Source organism: Ischnura elegans, chromosome 3 (genome assembly GCF_921293095.1).
Source record: "Ischnura elegans chromosome 3, ioIscEleg1.1, whole genome shotgun sequence".
NCBI lineage: Eukaryota > Metazoa > Arthropoda > Insecta > Odonata > Coenagrionidae > Ischnura > Ischnura elegans.
In genome coordinates, this window is record NC_060248.1 from 20,768,755 (window position 1) to 20,784,533 (window position 15,779).

The following is a 15,779-nucleotide window of genomic DNA, read 5'->3' on the forward strand; positions in this document are numbered from 1 at the left end:
AGATTGCCCGAAAAAAATGGGCTTATGCAGAGAATATATATATATATATACACACGTTTGAAATAAACTCACACGAGCATTATAAATAATGTAAAGGAACTTCTTCTTGCCCTGGGGTGGGCACACAAAATAACTTAGAAATTGACAGAAAAACGAAAAATAAAATAAAAGTGAGGAACTTACGGGGAAAGGTTGTTTTTACAAATTTTCGATGGGACGCAGCCCATCTTTCTCAAGTGAGAAGAGGAGGGAAAGTGAGGAAAGGGCATAAGGCAAAGGGTGCAAGGCAGAGGGCAAATATGGAGGGAGGAAAAACGGTGGACGGGGATTGGTTGTTCTTTCTAGTGGGCGCGGTTGATCCATATGTGTGGATGAGCGTGCGTATGTCTGAGTGTGTGCGTGGATAGTTTGTCATGCCCCGGGCATGAGGTACAAGTGACTCACAAGTGTTTAGTGTTTGGTCAGCACCGGTGGTTGCCCCACTCAACAGTGAGGCTCAAATGTAACCCCTCTTGTCCCAAAAATACCCATCCCCTGTGTATCATCCCCCTCCACATCACTATAAATCCGCAGACGGAGAGAGCCTCGAGGCGAGAAATGCTAGTTTGGTCGACGGGGCGAGAAACGCTATCCTGATCGACAGAGAATGGGATTGGTGACGTGCCAGATTGGTCGTCATTTTTCTGGGTGTATCCAGAGAGTGCTGTTTAGCGGGACGAGATTGTCTACGGAGGTAGCCAGCAGCGGAAATAAAGATTGCAGACGAGCGACAGACAGGACCAACGCCCAGAGGTCGGGAGGAAGACAGCCCTCGATCCCACGGACATTTGGGGTCCAACGTGTCGCATCATCGACGGCTCCTACTGCTCAAGGCTCCGACGAAACCGTAAGAACGTCGCAGTTAGCGACCCGTCCCCGTGCTCGTTCGCCCAGACCCGATTTAATCCCCAAACTGTGTAGCCAAAATATTTGGGTTCTTTCTCTCTATCCCGGTGCGCCGTATCTAATCACCAAACTGTTGACTCCTTGTCAGAAATCTGATTCAGTGTTACCACGAAAGCAGTCTAAAAACTTAATTTGGGCAAATTGTAAACTCGGCCCACGAATTCTACAAATCACAAATTGTTTCTTTTTGTAATCTTTTGGAGGGGGGGCAATTGAATCATATCATCTTGTGCATTTTTCGTTCACCTCATTTTCATCAGGGCATTTAAGTTCGATAAATGTGTGTGTATGCTATGTCTGAAGTGGAAAATATATTTTTTTGTGTCTCAAAGTACTCAATAATTGTTCGATCATTCCGTACTCGGGACCATTGATGCCCTTCCCACCAAATAAAATATGTGGCGTTTTCATGTTCCGTCACAATATATATATAATACAAAATAATGTTTTATAATTTCGAGTGAGTATTTTGATTTATTGAAATGAGTATTCATCACTGTTTAAAAATAAGTCTTAAATTTATCGCAGAATTTAATTATGCTCTTCATTCTAGTGTTCCTTCAGTATGATTCTTGAAAGTTATCCCAAAATCATAAGTTTGTAATTATTTTACGGCAAAAATATTATTTCTATAAAAATTAATATTTTTCTTTTTTCATTTTCGAATGCTCCAAAATTTTTAAATATATCTATATTTTTGCTAAATTAGTAGAAATATATGGACGTTTGATGAGAATTAAGGGTGATTTAAAAAAATGTTTGTATCGCAGGTTGCATAACGCATGTAGCAAGGGCTGCTTAACTTTGAAAATCTCCAGTATTTGCCAGATTTTTGGGAATGAACAGTAAATTAGTGGCTTAAATGCAAAGCACTCTAACAAAAACGTCAATCTAAGGACTGCATGAAATCTACATACTATATTTAACTTTTATACTTTGGCGGTCAGCAACATTTCAATGCTTTCATGCAACGTTCAAATTTCCATGGCTACATAATATGGATTTATGTAACTGTATTCCTATGGCCTATTTTTCTCAGTAAATAAATTCACTGATAAATTTAACCAATACACACACACTCTCTGAAAGGACTGTCAAAAATTTCTCTCCTTATCTTAACCCATCAATGAAGGTGGGCCAAAATATCGACCCAACTCAATTACATAATATTTTGTTAACTTTATGACATTGAAAGAAATACATTTATATTTCAGTAAACGTAAAAAATACCATTATGAACCAGTTTAACCTCATCAATTAAAAAAGGAAATAGATTTGTAAAAAAAATAGCTTTATGTATATTGGTTTTTCCCAAGGTAGTACATTTTATTAAAATACCCTTTGAATTTCTCGCCAGTGCGCCAGGGTGAAGGATAACAATAAGTGGCCAAATCATTAACCCTTAATATGCGGTAGAATGGCGCAGCTATTTTGGAGTCACAACTTTTCAGGACACCTGAACGGTATACAACTGAGCTTGGATTTTAGAGTACCTCCTTAGAAAAAATTGTAGACTGAACTGGTTAATCAAACTTGCGTCGGAAAACCAAGTTTATGGTTATGACCATAATATATAACCAAATTATAATTTCTTCCTAATTTATCCGGGAATTAAGGGGGTGGTCGCCGCCCCCATAAATGTTTATGATATCCACCGCGAAAGCTATAACATTTACGCTCGCATACGTCTGTGGTACCGCAAGATACTTCCGCGGGCATCCAGGTCGCGGAGATCTGGCTCCTACTTTAGATAAAGACACCACCACCACCACCAAAAAGTCCGATGTTTAAATTAACAAGATAATCTACTAACCCATGAAAATTCCCGAAGAAAATAAGTTTTTTGTGCCCCAAGAAAAAGGCTTACGCAATGAGTCTATAAGAACGTGTAGCCCGTGGACACGATAAAGTTTCCGATCCCAAAACTCAAGTCCAGATTATGACGCCTATCGAGCGAAACATTAATAGCAGCTGTATTAATTCTGAGTAGAAGAGAGGCATTAAATCGAAATTCTCTTTTTACGTCGTTTATAGTGATTTACGACAGCATCAGAGTAGGTTTAAGTTCTATACTCGCCATATTCTTAAGCACTTAGAAGTAAGAAAAATCGGCAATCTATAAGAATTGGTATTTGAAATCAATGTGATTGGAAGCTGCTACACTCTACAAAAATGTCACCACAACTAAAATGCAATCCCACGGATACAACCACCTGCTGCTTATTAGCAAAACTATGAGGACGAAGTCGATAACGTAAGAATCGCAGTATGCAGATGTACACAGAGCGTTATCCACGCGGGTTGGTGGTGATTTGCAATTTAAAAAGGGGAATAGGTTTTCTTTCACTCGTCTTAAAACTGCAGCTGGCAAAAAATGAAGGCACTCGAATCTTTTCAACGGGATAAGAAAGGTCACACCCCACAATAACACTTTACTAATACGCGACCGTTACTCAGGTAGTCAGGGTTAAGAAAGCGACTGTAACATCACAGTTACGTTAATCCCTGACACACATATCGCGATCCATGAAAGCGAACATGTAAATATTTCCACTGACACGAAATACGCTCTCACTTCCAGTCCGCCTCCTGCTGCCATCTAACAACGAACCCCTTCCCCTCTCCCTCTTTGCCTCCTCCCCTTTTCCCCGGCCCCAAGTACACCCTGGCTGGGACACGCGCCTTTCTCTGACGTCCGTAGCCTCTTAGCGGATGACGTCAGAAGCAGTGAATGACCTTACATCCCGTAGGAGCATCCAATCAATATGGCCAGAGCGAAGCCGATGGCACTTGTCGAAGGGATGTAGGCAGTGTTGATTCGTTATTCTTCGTTGTATTCAGAGCGATCCCAGCCAAATCACAACCATTGCAACCGAGCATATATTTACAGCCCCGGGGAAGAACACTTCGGAAGAATGGGGCAGAAGATGACTTCACAAACGTCACAAGAGCAGACAAAGTTTGTGCCAGCCTGAAAGCATAAATATCAGAATTCGAAGTAACTTAAAAATGTGCCGCACCCCTCGAACGATGACGATATCTTTATTTTTATGCACGCTGTAGAATTTCTCTCCGGTCGATGGAATTACAAATGACTCTCCCCATTTGCCAAATGCATATGAAGTGCCTCAGGGGACAGAGCATAAAGAGGGTACTGAGGAGTAAGACACAATTGTCTATTTACGGATCAGAACTCAGAATTGATAGCTATAACTTTTACATTCACAGGTACGCATGAATTGTGTGCTCTGGGATCAACCGGTGCTCTTCCGAAATTTCCGGGATTGATTAAACCATCACGTTCCGTTACTGACTCCCCGTTTAATCCACGAGTGTTTCAATTAGGTGGCTTAATTTCAGAATTTGATTAATAATTCTTACCTCTAGTAAATGAGACATTCAATAATATTAATAAATAAAATAACAAATAAGGATGAAAGCGATACTGCAGTAGGCCAATGATGATGTATACAGTAACTATGGACTTCGGCTCACTAGCAGAGTAAACTGATAAATAGGTTATTCTGAAATACAGTGTCATTGAAGGCCATAGAACCATGAAATAGAGCACAACGGTACTGCTTGTAAAAGACAACTTAGCCATTACTTTGCGATATTTTTGAGGTACGTGCTTGAAAATAATTAATTCGCCAAATGTTGAACAAGTGCCGCTCTTGAGAAGATTAAGGATCATAACACACATATTTTACACGGTTACAGCGAAATTCACTACCATGAGATAAATTCATTGTGCCAAACGACGAGTGCCTCTAATAAAACCACCAACAAGTTATCACGTAAATTCGGGAGCTTTCACAACATCTCCACACTTCTAACCAGGAACCGAGGTGTCTCGAGTGGTACAGAAAGTGGACTCCCGGTCGGAGGCTGAGGTTTCAATTTATGGAAATTTAAGTTAATTCATTAAAATTTAAGTACAGCTTGTGAGACCATTACTGAAATCCGGAATAAAGATTCAGGTTATTCGAGGGATAGGAAATTTATAAACACGGCGCTCTAAGCTCTATCGATAGACCTAAAAATAGAGAAAGAGTATTTGTTTAGTTTCAGCAAAAGATCGTGGATCCCACCCTCTATTGGGGTGAGTGGAGTGACAGTTCTAGCGGAGTTCAACACAACCTCTCAAAGCTCGTAAACCGAGGCCTACATATGATTCGGCGCACGAGTCATTATGAGGCACCTGCCGTAACTAGTATCGTACCGCTAAGTATCAAAGTACACATTTCCCCTAAACGTATGAAAATGAAACCACGAAGCAGTTAGGCTAAACGAACACATTAAACGAGCGACTTAGTATTTTAACAGGAAATAATTCCAGTAAACTAGGACTCAGCCCAAGTCCTTTAATTCTCATTACAAATTTGGGTAATCGTGGGATATTACGACAGAGAGCGTGATTAATTATACATTCACGCTCTCTACCGCATAATTCTATGCAACACGAATTATACGTGGCAATGTTACAATGAAAATTACGTGGCTTTCAGCAAACAATGCTTCTCAACCGATCGATGTAATCAACAGGCCATGGAAGGTTTTTAACGAAATTCGATACATCTATTCTAACCTCCATGAGCTTCACTACCTTTTATTTTATTTTTCAGCGGACACGATTTCATCTCGCCTCTTAAGCTTACCCATTCACCACTCTCTGCCCCATTTTCCAAATACTTCGCATCACGATATGTTAGCTCCCCAGGCTCATTCAGAAAACAAATCTTTCTTATCCCATTAGATTTCAAAGCACTTCCTCCGCCCTAATCATATTGATGACCTCATACATTTTCTATCGGTCAACTTTAGTTTTCTTCCATCATAAATTCTACATTGGAGGATTCTTGTCGTTGAGAGGAACGTTGTCACCCATCGCGCATTAAAATTGGTTTGCAACAGCCGCCACTCGCGTAGGTGACGGACAGAATAATCCGAATTTAACAGATAAATAAGCTACAAACTCAACTACTACTCAACATTTATAATTGAGGTGATATAATCTTTAAATTCATAAATTTTCATTGATAATGCTCGTGCGTTCAAAAACTCTGTTGCCAATAATAAGAATAAATAGTTCGCTCCACACTCATCGCCACTCTGCGGCCATTTTTAAAACCGATTAAAATGAGCTCTATTGAGCCACAGAAATCAAGATAATACGGAGCAGACTAAGGTTTCCTTTAGTTCACTTGTCCGCCATATTCGAATCCCGAGAAGTACCTGCACGTCTTACACATCGACTGACAAAGTATACAGCACAGATGTCAGTATATATCTGAGGTATACAGTAAGAGTAACCCAGTGTCTAGAAATGATATACCTTCATGAAGTAAAGTACTCTAAATATTTCGAAATTATTTGTTTGCCAAAATCATTCTCAAATATTTTTGCTACCTGCCAAATCAAAATATTTTCATCAGTAATTGTTCCTTTTATTAATGTCCAGCTTCATAATGAAAATTTAAAATGTTATTCAAGATGTACCATCTGATCAGTTTTCCGCACTACCTTACGGCCATTCCCATTTCTAATGTTCCATTTTTTAGAAGCAAATTGTGACTTCAGAGATATCAAACCCGATATTTTAATCATGCGCTCAGAAACATTTTTATACAAATTGTCACGGACTTTGCATGACATAGGATTTTATCATTATAGTTAGAAAATTATTATTGCCTGCTTATTCAGAAATTTTTTAACTTTATACGTATATCTAAGGGTGAGGAAATCCTTTAAAACTGAAAATTTAGTATGAACCCCGATAGGCATAGTCACGCGTAGGAATTTTTTGGCGTGGGTAACAAGAGTGTTTATGAGCGCCTCCCACCCCAAGTAAATTTAATCTCTTCTCTGAATTGCTACGAAGCAACTGCCATGATGGATAAAAATGAAAAATAGAGTGTCGTATATGCGTTTTAGAAGTTATAGATTTATCCTTTTTATTCCCATGGATTTGAAGGATTTAATTTAGTTTTCGTGCTTCGTTATTGTCACGAATACTTTGGCGCTCCTTGGAGACCACACGTGGTTGCCATAGCACGCCTGCTGAAGACGCGCCAATGCCGATAGGTGCAAGCGTAGGCTCGAGGGATCTCAGAGCATTCCTTCCGCTGGAGTACCATCTTTCTTCAACTCTGCAGGGGTGACGGCTACTGTTCTTAGGTCTTTCGTGCCAACCCTTACAGAGTTTTTTTTCATGTTTTCCCCATTTATTTAATTGGGGAATGATCGCGCAAACATATTGTGGGAATTAAAAGTAAGCACATCATTAAGCTAATATATAATTATTAGCACCTTTCCAAAATGTGCCCGAAGGAAACTGTATGCGTTGCATGCTAGGCTCTTATGACTTGTGTTGCTAACCCCATTTTGCAGAATCAAGGGCCAAATAATGAAACACAGAGCTCATTTGTCTCATTTAATACATCGCTTGAATAATTTTGATGCATACTCACTCTTCTGAATGGGTGGAGACACTATCTTTGTCCTTGTGAGCCTGACCGGATGAACAGCTGCTGCCCATGTTAGCGCAGGGAGTTCTTCACGGCCAACCAGAGCCAGCCACCTAAGAGCCAGCTCTTTCAAATGGTACCCATGATTTCCTTTTACCCCAACTCCACCTGCAACAAAAACAATATTATAGATTGGGGGGACCTGGCAGCATAACCATATGTATACCTTTGGCGGATAAAGGCCGCCGCATATATTTAGGTTAAGATTTTAGTATACCCATGCGACTTGACAGACACTGGTCGTTATTTTTAGAGATGGCTGTGACATCAACTATAGTAAGGTGGATTTTACGAATTAAAGGTATTTGACGATTCACGAAAAGAATAGGCGATTATGTTAACGTCGCTAATCGCAGACTTTCAAAGAAAGGACGCTCATCTAACTAAGTAAAGAGCGAGCCTCAGAATAACCAAATAAGCCAGTAAACCGAAAACAAATAGCTCACCCCATTTCCTTAAACCTTTTATGCAGATTCCTAAAAAAAAACAACTTTCAGCGGGTGATACTCCTCATAATTTTTACTAATATGTTCAGTAACCTAATACATTAATTTAACTTTTGAAGCCCCACCAAATTTAATTTTGGAATGTGCTCCTATTCCAAAATTTTAATGGAACACAGTTTTCTATGGCCCATCCACTCCAAAGAATATATGCATTAGTACTGCGTGTTATTCAAATGTTATCAATGTTATAAATTAGAGTTTTAAAGTTACCCAGCGAACATGTAGCGAGATAAATATTATATTCAAACTAGACAAACACTGATGACTGTTTGGTAATTCTCCTGCCAGTGCTTGACGTTTAAAGCCTCACTAGGTAAACTCGAGGTAACTGTAAAGAACGACGAACGAGAAATAGGCGCAGAATCAAAAGAGGGATAGTGGCCCCATGAAATTCAAAAATTATTTGGATGTTGTAGCAATTTTATAAGAAACCAGTCATCTGTATGAGTTTAGAGCACATGTGATTGCTAGATAGTATTGTTTATATTTTTTCACTGGATCTGTATTGACGTGCAGGTCATCGGTTGCCGCTCTACAGCTATATTGCATAATTTGGGAAGCCTATAAAATTACCTTGTAGCTCTTTTTTTCCAATTGCGACTTCTTTCATAAATAAATTCTTATAATCCAAACATATCTTTAGCATACTTGGTGGCTACTCAGTGATTATCTCAGTTTATCTGTCTTCTTTATAAAACCTCAGAGGAAATACAAGTATGCGAATGGTGGGTGCGCAATAACCAAAAGCCAAGGTCAAAATTCAAACCCCAAATCTCGTGTCATATGGAAACGGCAAACTAAATATTTACAAATGGATTTCATAAAATCTTGAAAAAAATCTTCTTCTTCAAGATTACCCAATTTATGGAAATAAATTTCTAATCGAAATAAGCAACATGAAAAAAAACGTAATCGTCTTGCTCAGTCAATCAGACCTATTAGCTAACACAATCACGTATTTTTCCATGCTAATCTTGCCCGCAAGCTTAGGAGCCGATGAGAAAACCAACAATCCCTTTTTTAGCAACAAGTATAAAATAGGTGCGAGTGCTAGAAGGTTAGATGAGCAAGAGTTTGTAATAAAGTGTTTTTACTATCCGATGAGAAAGTAGAAAAATACGATAGGATACGCTAAAATGTTGTCAAATTAATAACTTAGGATTATGAATGTCCGATATTACTGGTATTCTTAATAAAAAACATGCGTAATTGGCGGGAAAAGACTTATTCCAGTATAGATTTATAATACAGCGCTGATCGCAAAAGTGAGAGTAGTCAATGGAGTACCAGGGTGAGTAAGGATATGCAGGGGTTCAAATAAAGCGCTCTCTTTCTAAAATATCCGCATTAACTACTGTTGTTCCTAATTTGTTTGAGTTAATCCCGCCCTATAGAATGATTTTTGTATGTCTTTTGTTTGTTTCATTGAATTGTGGGTAAAAAGAATGTGAATAAGTGAATATAAAATGTTAACTCGTTGGACTAACTGCTAGAGTTTTATTTCTGAAGTGAACCGAAATTTAAAACGTAAAAGTAATGCTAGAGAGGATTCTAGCGTCGTATTCTAACAACTACATTCAATGCAGTTCATGAATTCTATCTTCTCTAACCTACTGAATACAATCAACTCCAATATTACGCATTAAGACTGTCAATTTAGGAAGACAATTCATACACATGTATCGCCCATGGGGAAGGCATGGTTTTTATAGAAAAATTTGTACGCAAAATTTTAACGAATTGTGCACCACGACACTGTCTAATGCGAGGTGATCGACAGAACATGAGTTTTATAAAAAGAAAACAACATGAGCAAGAAATTAATCAAAGAGCAAAGTGAAGTAGAGGGACAATAAAGATGAATCTTTGGACTAGATTTCGGCACACAAAAGGGATAAGTAATCGAGAATTTTGCTAAGCTGATAAAATACGTGCGAGATAATATCACCTTCAACATGATCTCAAGATGAGATAAACCGCGGGACTTCAAGAATGGCATCATCGTAACTTTCTTCCCACTAAATTGATATCGAATAATAGAGAACATGTTACAATTTTGAGCATGACGACAACTGCGTCGAAGATAGAGACAAGGGTCATCTACAAGGGTTAAGAAAGGAATGTACAGGAGTTGCTAGTTGAAAGGTCTGGTTACACGGTACATTAACACGTACAAGTTAACGTACGTTTGCGTGAATGATTTTGGTGGACCGGAAAGGAACATGTACAAATGCATGAACCAAATTAGAACAGGTTCTATTTTCCGTTCAAGCATTCGCACAAGTTGGGTGGTTACACGGTGCATTTTCGTGTTCATTCACGCGTTCATACATTTATACATTAACCCGTACGTGTTAACGTATCGTGTAACCAGACCTGAAGACCAATTCTGAGTCAAAAAAATCAAAGATGTAGATATAAACCCACAAAAAGTAACCAATAAAAATGTATCATCATTCTTTCGTTTATGGAATTAAGGGATAACTACATGAGTTTGAATTTGTAAAGAAATCGGTCAGTCTTGAATTGAAAGAACGGTCCATAAGATTACAAAAAAAAATACAATGAAGCGGTTGTCAAATCAAGACCCAATGTGAAGAAGTAAGAATAGGGAAAGGAGTGAGAAATAGATGCAAACTCTATTCAATGATTTTCATTGTTTACAATGAGAAAACTATGAATGAAATTGAAGTTGAAATCAGTGAAGGAAAAATTATTTAGACACTTCATCTGATTTGAATCATGTTTATTGATAGCAGTGAGGAGAGGGAAGTAAGGAAGTCAAGAGAGGAGGTATTACGACTAAAGGAAACATGGAACTGAAAAGCAACACATTTCAGCTGAAAATCAACAAGGTAAATATTTAGAGATTAGTAAACAGCAGGAGAGAGATTTATGAAAACTGGGAAGCCGACAGGGGCGAAGTACGAAGGTAATAATAAATAGAAGAACCCAGTCAAAGAGGGAGGAAATATTTCTACATAAATGAATAATGCATCGCTCAGAATGAAATCAGTGAAGGAAGGAAAAAAATCGTTTAGACTCTGTATCTAATCTTGAGAATGTTTATTAATGGCAATGAGGCGTAGGAATTAGGGAAGTTGAAGGAGGAAGCATTTCAAATACTCGGCCACGCAGGAATCATGAAAATCAAACGGATCGAAGGAGTGAGTAATGAGGAAGTCCGAGTATTTCGAAAATCCTAAGAAGACGGGAGAGCTCAATTGGCCATATCATTAAACATGGACCGATGTAGACAATCGTCGAAGAACAAATGGGCGGAGAATATGTCACAGAATGCCGCGTGTGACATGAATGTGTAACGAAAGATGAATAGAGTAAAAGATGATAATTACGGCAGAGTGAAAAAGGTTAGCGACTTCGATGGTGTTACATGACGTAATCTCGATGGAAAAACCTAATGGATGCCATTCGAAATGTAAATATACAGATAAATCTAGACATTACGGTCAAAATATTTTCAGGTTCCAACAAAAAGAATTCCTCGATGAAATCGGCTCCAGATCTCAAACCCCTAAAACCATTTCTCTACAAGTGAATCCCCTCTTACGTGCAATGGGTGAGCTACCAGTAACCACAAGTCAACATAGGTTGAAAATGTTTCGCTGAGAGGAGTTTTACTATCCCTCACGTTGTACTTGTATCTGAATTTGCAATTAATATGGATGTATGAGGAAGGAAGACGTACGATATTTCCGTTACGTAGTTAGAAGATACAGATAAAATGGTTAAAAGACACGGTGTGATCGCAATTAAGTACGAAAAGGTACTCTAAGCCGCTTACAAAAATCCAGAAATAAGGTTTGTTTTTTACGGAACGATTGATGAGATCACTCACAAATTTCCATCACCACGACACCGTGAATCAAATCTTCGATTTCCCGGGTAACTGGAAAATACTGCGGAGAATGCGTTGGAGAAGGAACGCAAATAATTGTTAGATATTAGTAAAAAATAAACTGTATTCGAATTTTAAATTATGTATAGCGATGGAGGAGGTGCAAATGTTATAGAGTGCGATATATACCGAATTTTTCACTTGGATATTAGTTTATTAACGACGAGATGACCCAGTGAACTTCGGATCACCTACACCTATCTATATATATATATATATATATAATATATATATATATATATATGAAAAAATCAATTGCAGACTTCACTAACCATTTTTATATTAAAATGGTATCAGTCTTCCCCCTGCCAAAAGATTAAAATATTTTTAAGTCTAGTGCATTCCCGAGACACGGTTCAATTCTTTGTTCCGACGATGAAGCACGATATATCTAGATTGCAAATTTTCTACCAAAACCACAATAGCAACTTCGTCGATTGAAACTCCTTGCATGGTCGCCGGCAGGTGTTTTATCAGCTCTTATGATGATATTATGGCTGTCGGATGGCATCTGATCCATTACTATTTTGAAAATTTTGACTAAATCGTTGTTCTGATGAAGAAATGTTTTTAGTTCTTGGACGACAGTTTGCTTCACTGTTGGATTATGAGCACGACGCCTATCAACTTCCGCATCTGGATTTCGGATTGATTCCATAAATAAATTTGTAAGAATCGATAAGAGCTTATATTTATATTCCAATTTACTAGGTATAAAATATAATTAAATATGCTGCAAAAGTTATACAATAAAACTTTCAAAATGGTTGAAAAATGAGAATGAGTGAGTGCTTTAAAAACCAGTATTTCCAATGCATGAACTTTTCTCGTGGCACTAGGTGAGTTTCTCCGTCTTCGTCGACGTTTCGATTGCCGACTCGGTAAACATCATCAGGACTTCCGTAAATCAGCATGATTACCGATTCCGCAATCGAAACGTCGACGAAGATGGACACACTCACCAGGTGGGAGTTCCGAGAAAAGTTCATGCAATAGATTCGCCGGGAAAGAACTAGATCTTTCTTCAATATTTTGCGTTTTATACTACAATGGGATGAATAGATGAGCGACGTCTTACACCATCATTTAGGTGAATATACAGGCCGTATTCGAGTGAGCTTGCTAAGGACATTTGACAACAAAAATCAAGTTCGAAATGCCCCCTTACGACCTATTCAAATTCTCCGAGCAACCTAAATCCTTTTCCAGACAAGTAATCATCGGACAGATGTCCAACCACGTAACTGTCACAATGGCTCACATTCCAAGATCAGCATTGCCGACAGTCCTTATACCAAGGTTATTGACGAAGAAAGAGAAATTTAAGAAGAACTAGATTGAGCTACTAATATATTCAATTAATTCATCGAGAAACAACATGCGGGCACGAATAAAAATTCCGAAAGTAAGGCCTCGATCCCGTTCCTAATTGTGAGTAAAAATAGCTGCAGATAAGCCACAAACTGTGTGAACATCACATATATCACTTTCCTAGTAGTTCCACTTCATACATAATTAAAAAATCAAATTACCTTGACTTACCTCAACAAAGGCTTAAGTCTCAAAGAATGCACATATTACATCGGTTGCACATCAGCTGTGTTCCTCACTTATCTCTCGTCTATATTGCATGGATAAAAAAAAGTTCTGAAGTCACCAGGAATAACCAGGTTGAGAATTTGCTACTGCTAGCCACTCTAATTATAAAATTATAAAGGGTTCGACATTGATTAAATTACCTTTTCCTTCATAGCAACCTTCTTCAGGACTAACACGCAGAAACATAAAGTTAATGACCACAAAGACCTTATAGCTCTGAAGGAGATTAAAAAATAAATCTATGAGATACTAAAAGAGAAAACGGTCAATTATGAGAATCAAAATGATCAAGCGGCCTTGTTTTACTCTCTACTTTACGAGGTCATTTCTTCCATCCTCACCTCGAAAAGTGGCTTAGAATGTGACAAAAAACAAGCAGGTATCATTGTAGTTTTTAAATTATCTTTTCAGAACTTAAGGACAAGACACAGGACTTACTCTTCCGAGCGGCAGCACAGCCAAATCGATTTTCACAAGCAATGGTCAATGGAAATTTTTGAAAAAATAAAAGAACAATAAATTTAATCATTAACTGCATTTTGGAGATAATTCACCAAGAAGACTTTTTACGAGTACATTTTAACATATCTGTTTGATCTAAATACTTCCAAAAGCATCATAGATATGGAACAGCATGACCACTTCATTCAAGTCTTTCCTTGTCGTCTCCTGTTGATTAGACAACACTATGTACATGTAAACACCTCATTTCGCCTAACATCTCAGCTTTTTTCTCGATCCCACCAATTACGATGATAACTTCATCAAGCGTTTCCGACACATTTGATTGCATATCAATATACATGACGATGACAAGGTTATTCGTTGAAAAAAAACCGTTTTAAATTTTAAAAGGTCGTTCAAAATAAAATTTTACACCGATACGCCCGTGAATTGGTCATTAATAGACTATCTTAAAGCAGTAGGTATCCATTAATTTTGACGACAACGTAGGTGATCCTTTACCTAAACGTAAAAAGCGCACCAAGGTATAATGAGCATGCGACGTGGTAACAATTCACACGTTCGCTTGAAAGTCATAGGCGAATTTCCACGCAAACCACAAAGATTAAAGCAACACGTTTCTTTAAGGACATCTTTTTGGCCGTATAAAAAAATCTTTCGTCCTCATCTTAACAGAAAATGCTTTAGTGCTTAACTAAAAAACCAAATTAACAAAGGTATGTTTCAATTTCTATTGGAAACTGAATAGATAAAATAAGATGTATAGCAATGCAATATTCGATGGGTGGATGATTCGTTTCCTCTCTGAAAGTATTTTTTTCAAGCTCGAATAAATGAATCAACACGCTTACCACCTCACCATAATATGAAAAATGGGCGTCAACTGGACGCCATTTACATTTAAAACTTGTGAGACGATGGCTGAATGAGGAAGCATTTTGTTCGTTGTAACTTATATTTGTGTTACATCTAACGAATTCCTTTACTGCTTTATTTGTTTATCTGCAGTACAACTTGGCGTTTTTAATTCTTTTCAAAGTTCTGTTCCATCAGTAAATCAATACGATTCTGCATATATCCGCCGATAAAGTTCGAAGCGGCTGTTGAACAACTCCCACCAATAAAAAATATACATATTAAGTTCATTCCAAGAATATCGTAAATTTCTATTCAAAGGCGTTCAATCTGGTTCAATCGATATAATATATTACCGGCTAGCATAGAGGGCTGTCACGCGAGGCGCAACAAGTAGAGCAAAATCTGCCATCCATGACTTAGTTAAAAATAGAATGTTACAGTACACAGCTCTGCTAAAATCTAAACAGCCACGCGGGAAAACTAACAGCGATCCAGTTTACTGAGTGAAACTAAAAAATTAGGAAATTTTTGAAGCAAAAATCCCGGCAGGTAAGGCATGTGTTCCGTATGTGTGTAAAGTCGAGTGGGGTAAATATGTAATCCTTTCCAGTGGTTAGCGATGTATATATTCACCTACAATAAAATCTTGATCATCGCATAAAATTGTATCAAAATTCTTCTCGCATGAAAAGGCTATCGAACAAGTTCAAATAAAAATTACATCGGAAAATCTACCGAATCTAAATGCCATTAAGAACAATTTTTCACCCGATAATTCCCAAATACTAATAATCGTGTTACCGGTACCCATTAAAAACATAAATTATAAAATCATGAAATGTCAAATCCTAAGTTAAATTTTCGATTGTTACATTACAGTTGATCAACTGGTAACAATAAGTTTACAAGGACGACGACATACCAATTATGCTCCAGTCACAAGTGACATATTACACATCA

At 37.9% G+C, this 15,779-nt stretch overlaps 1 protein-coding gene across 2 annotated transcripts in view; it reads right to left on the reverse strand.

Annotated features, from left to right (window-relative positions):
• Nucleotides 1-15,779, reverse strand: part of LOC124155526 (NACHT domain- and WD repeat-containing protein 1) — a 103,830-nt gene that overhangs the window by 72,395 nt on the left and 15,656 nt on the right. For both annotated transcript variants that reach the window (XM_046529423.1, XM_046529422.1), the window contains exon 3: nt 7,416-7,580. In XM_046529423.1, the coding sequence (XP_046385379.1) occupies nt 7,416-7,483 (68 nt within the window). In that variant the 5' untranslated portion in view covers nt 7,484-7,580. The remainder of the gene's footprint in view (nt 1-7,415; nt 7,581-15,779) is intronic.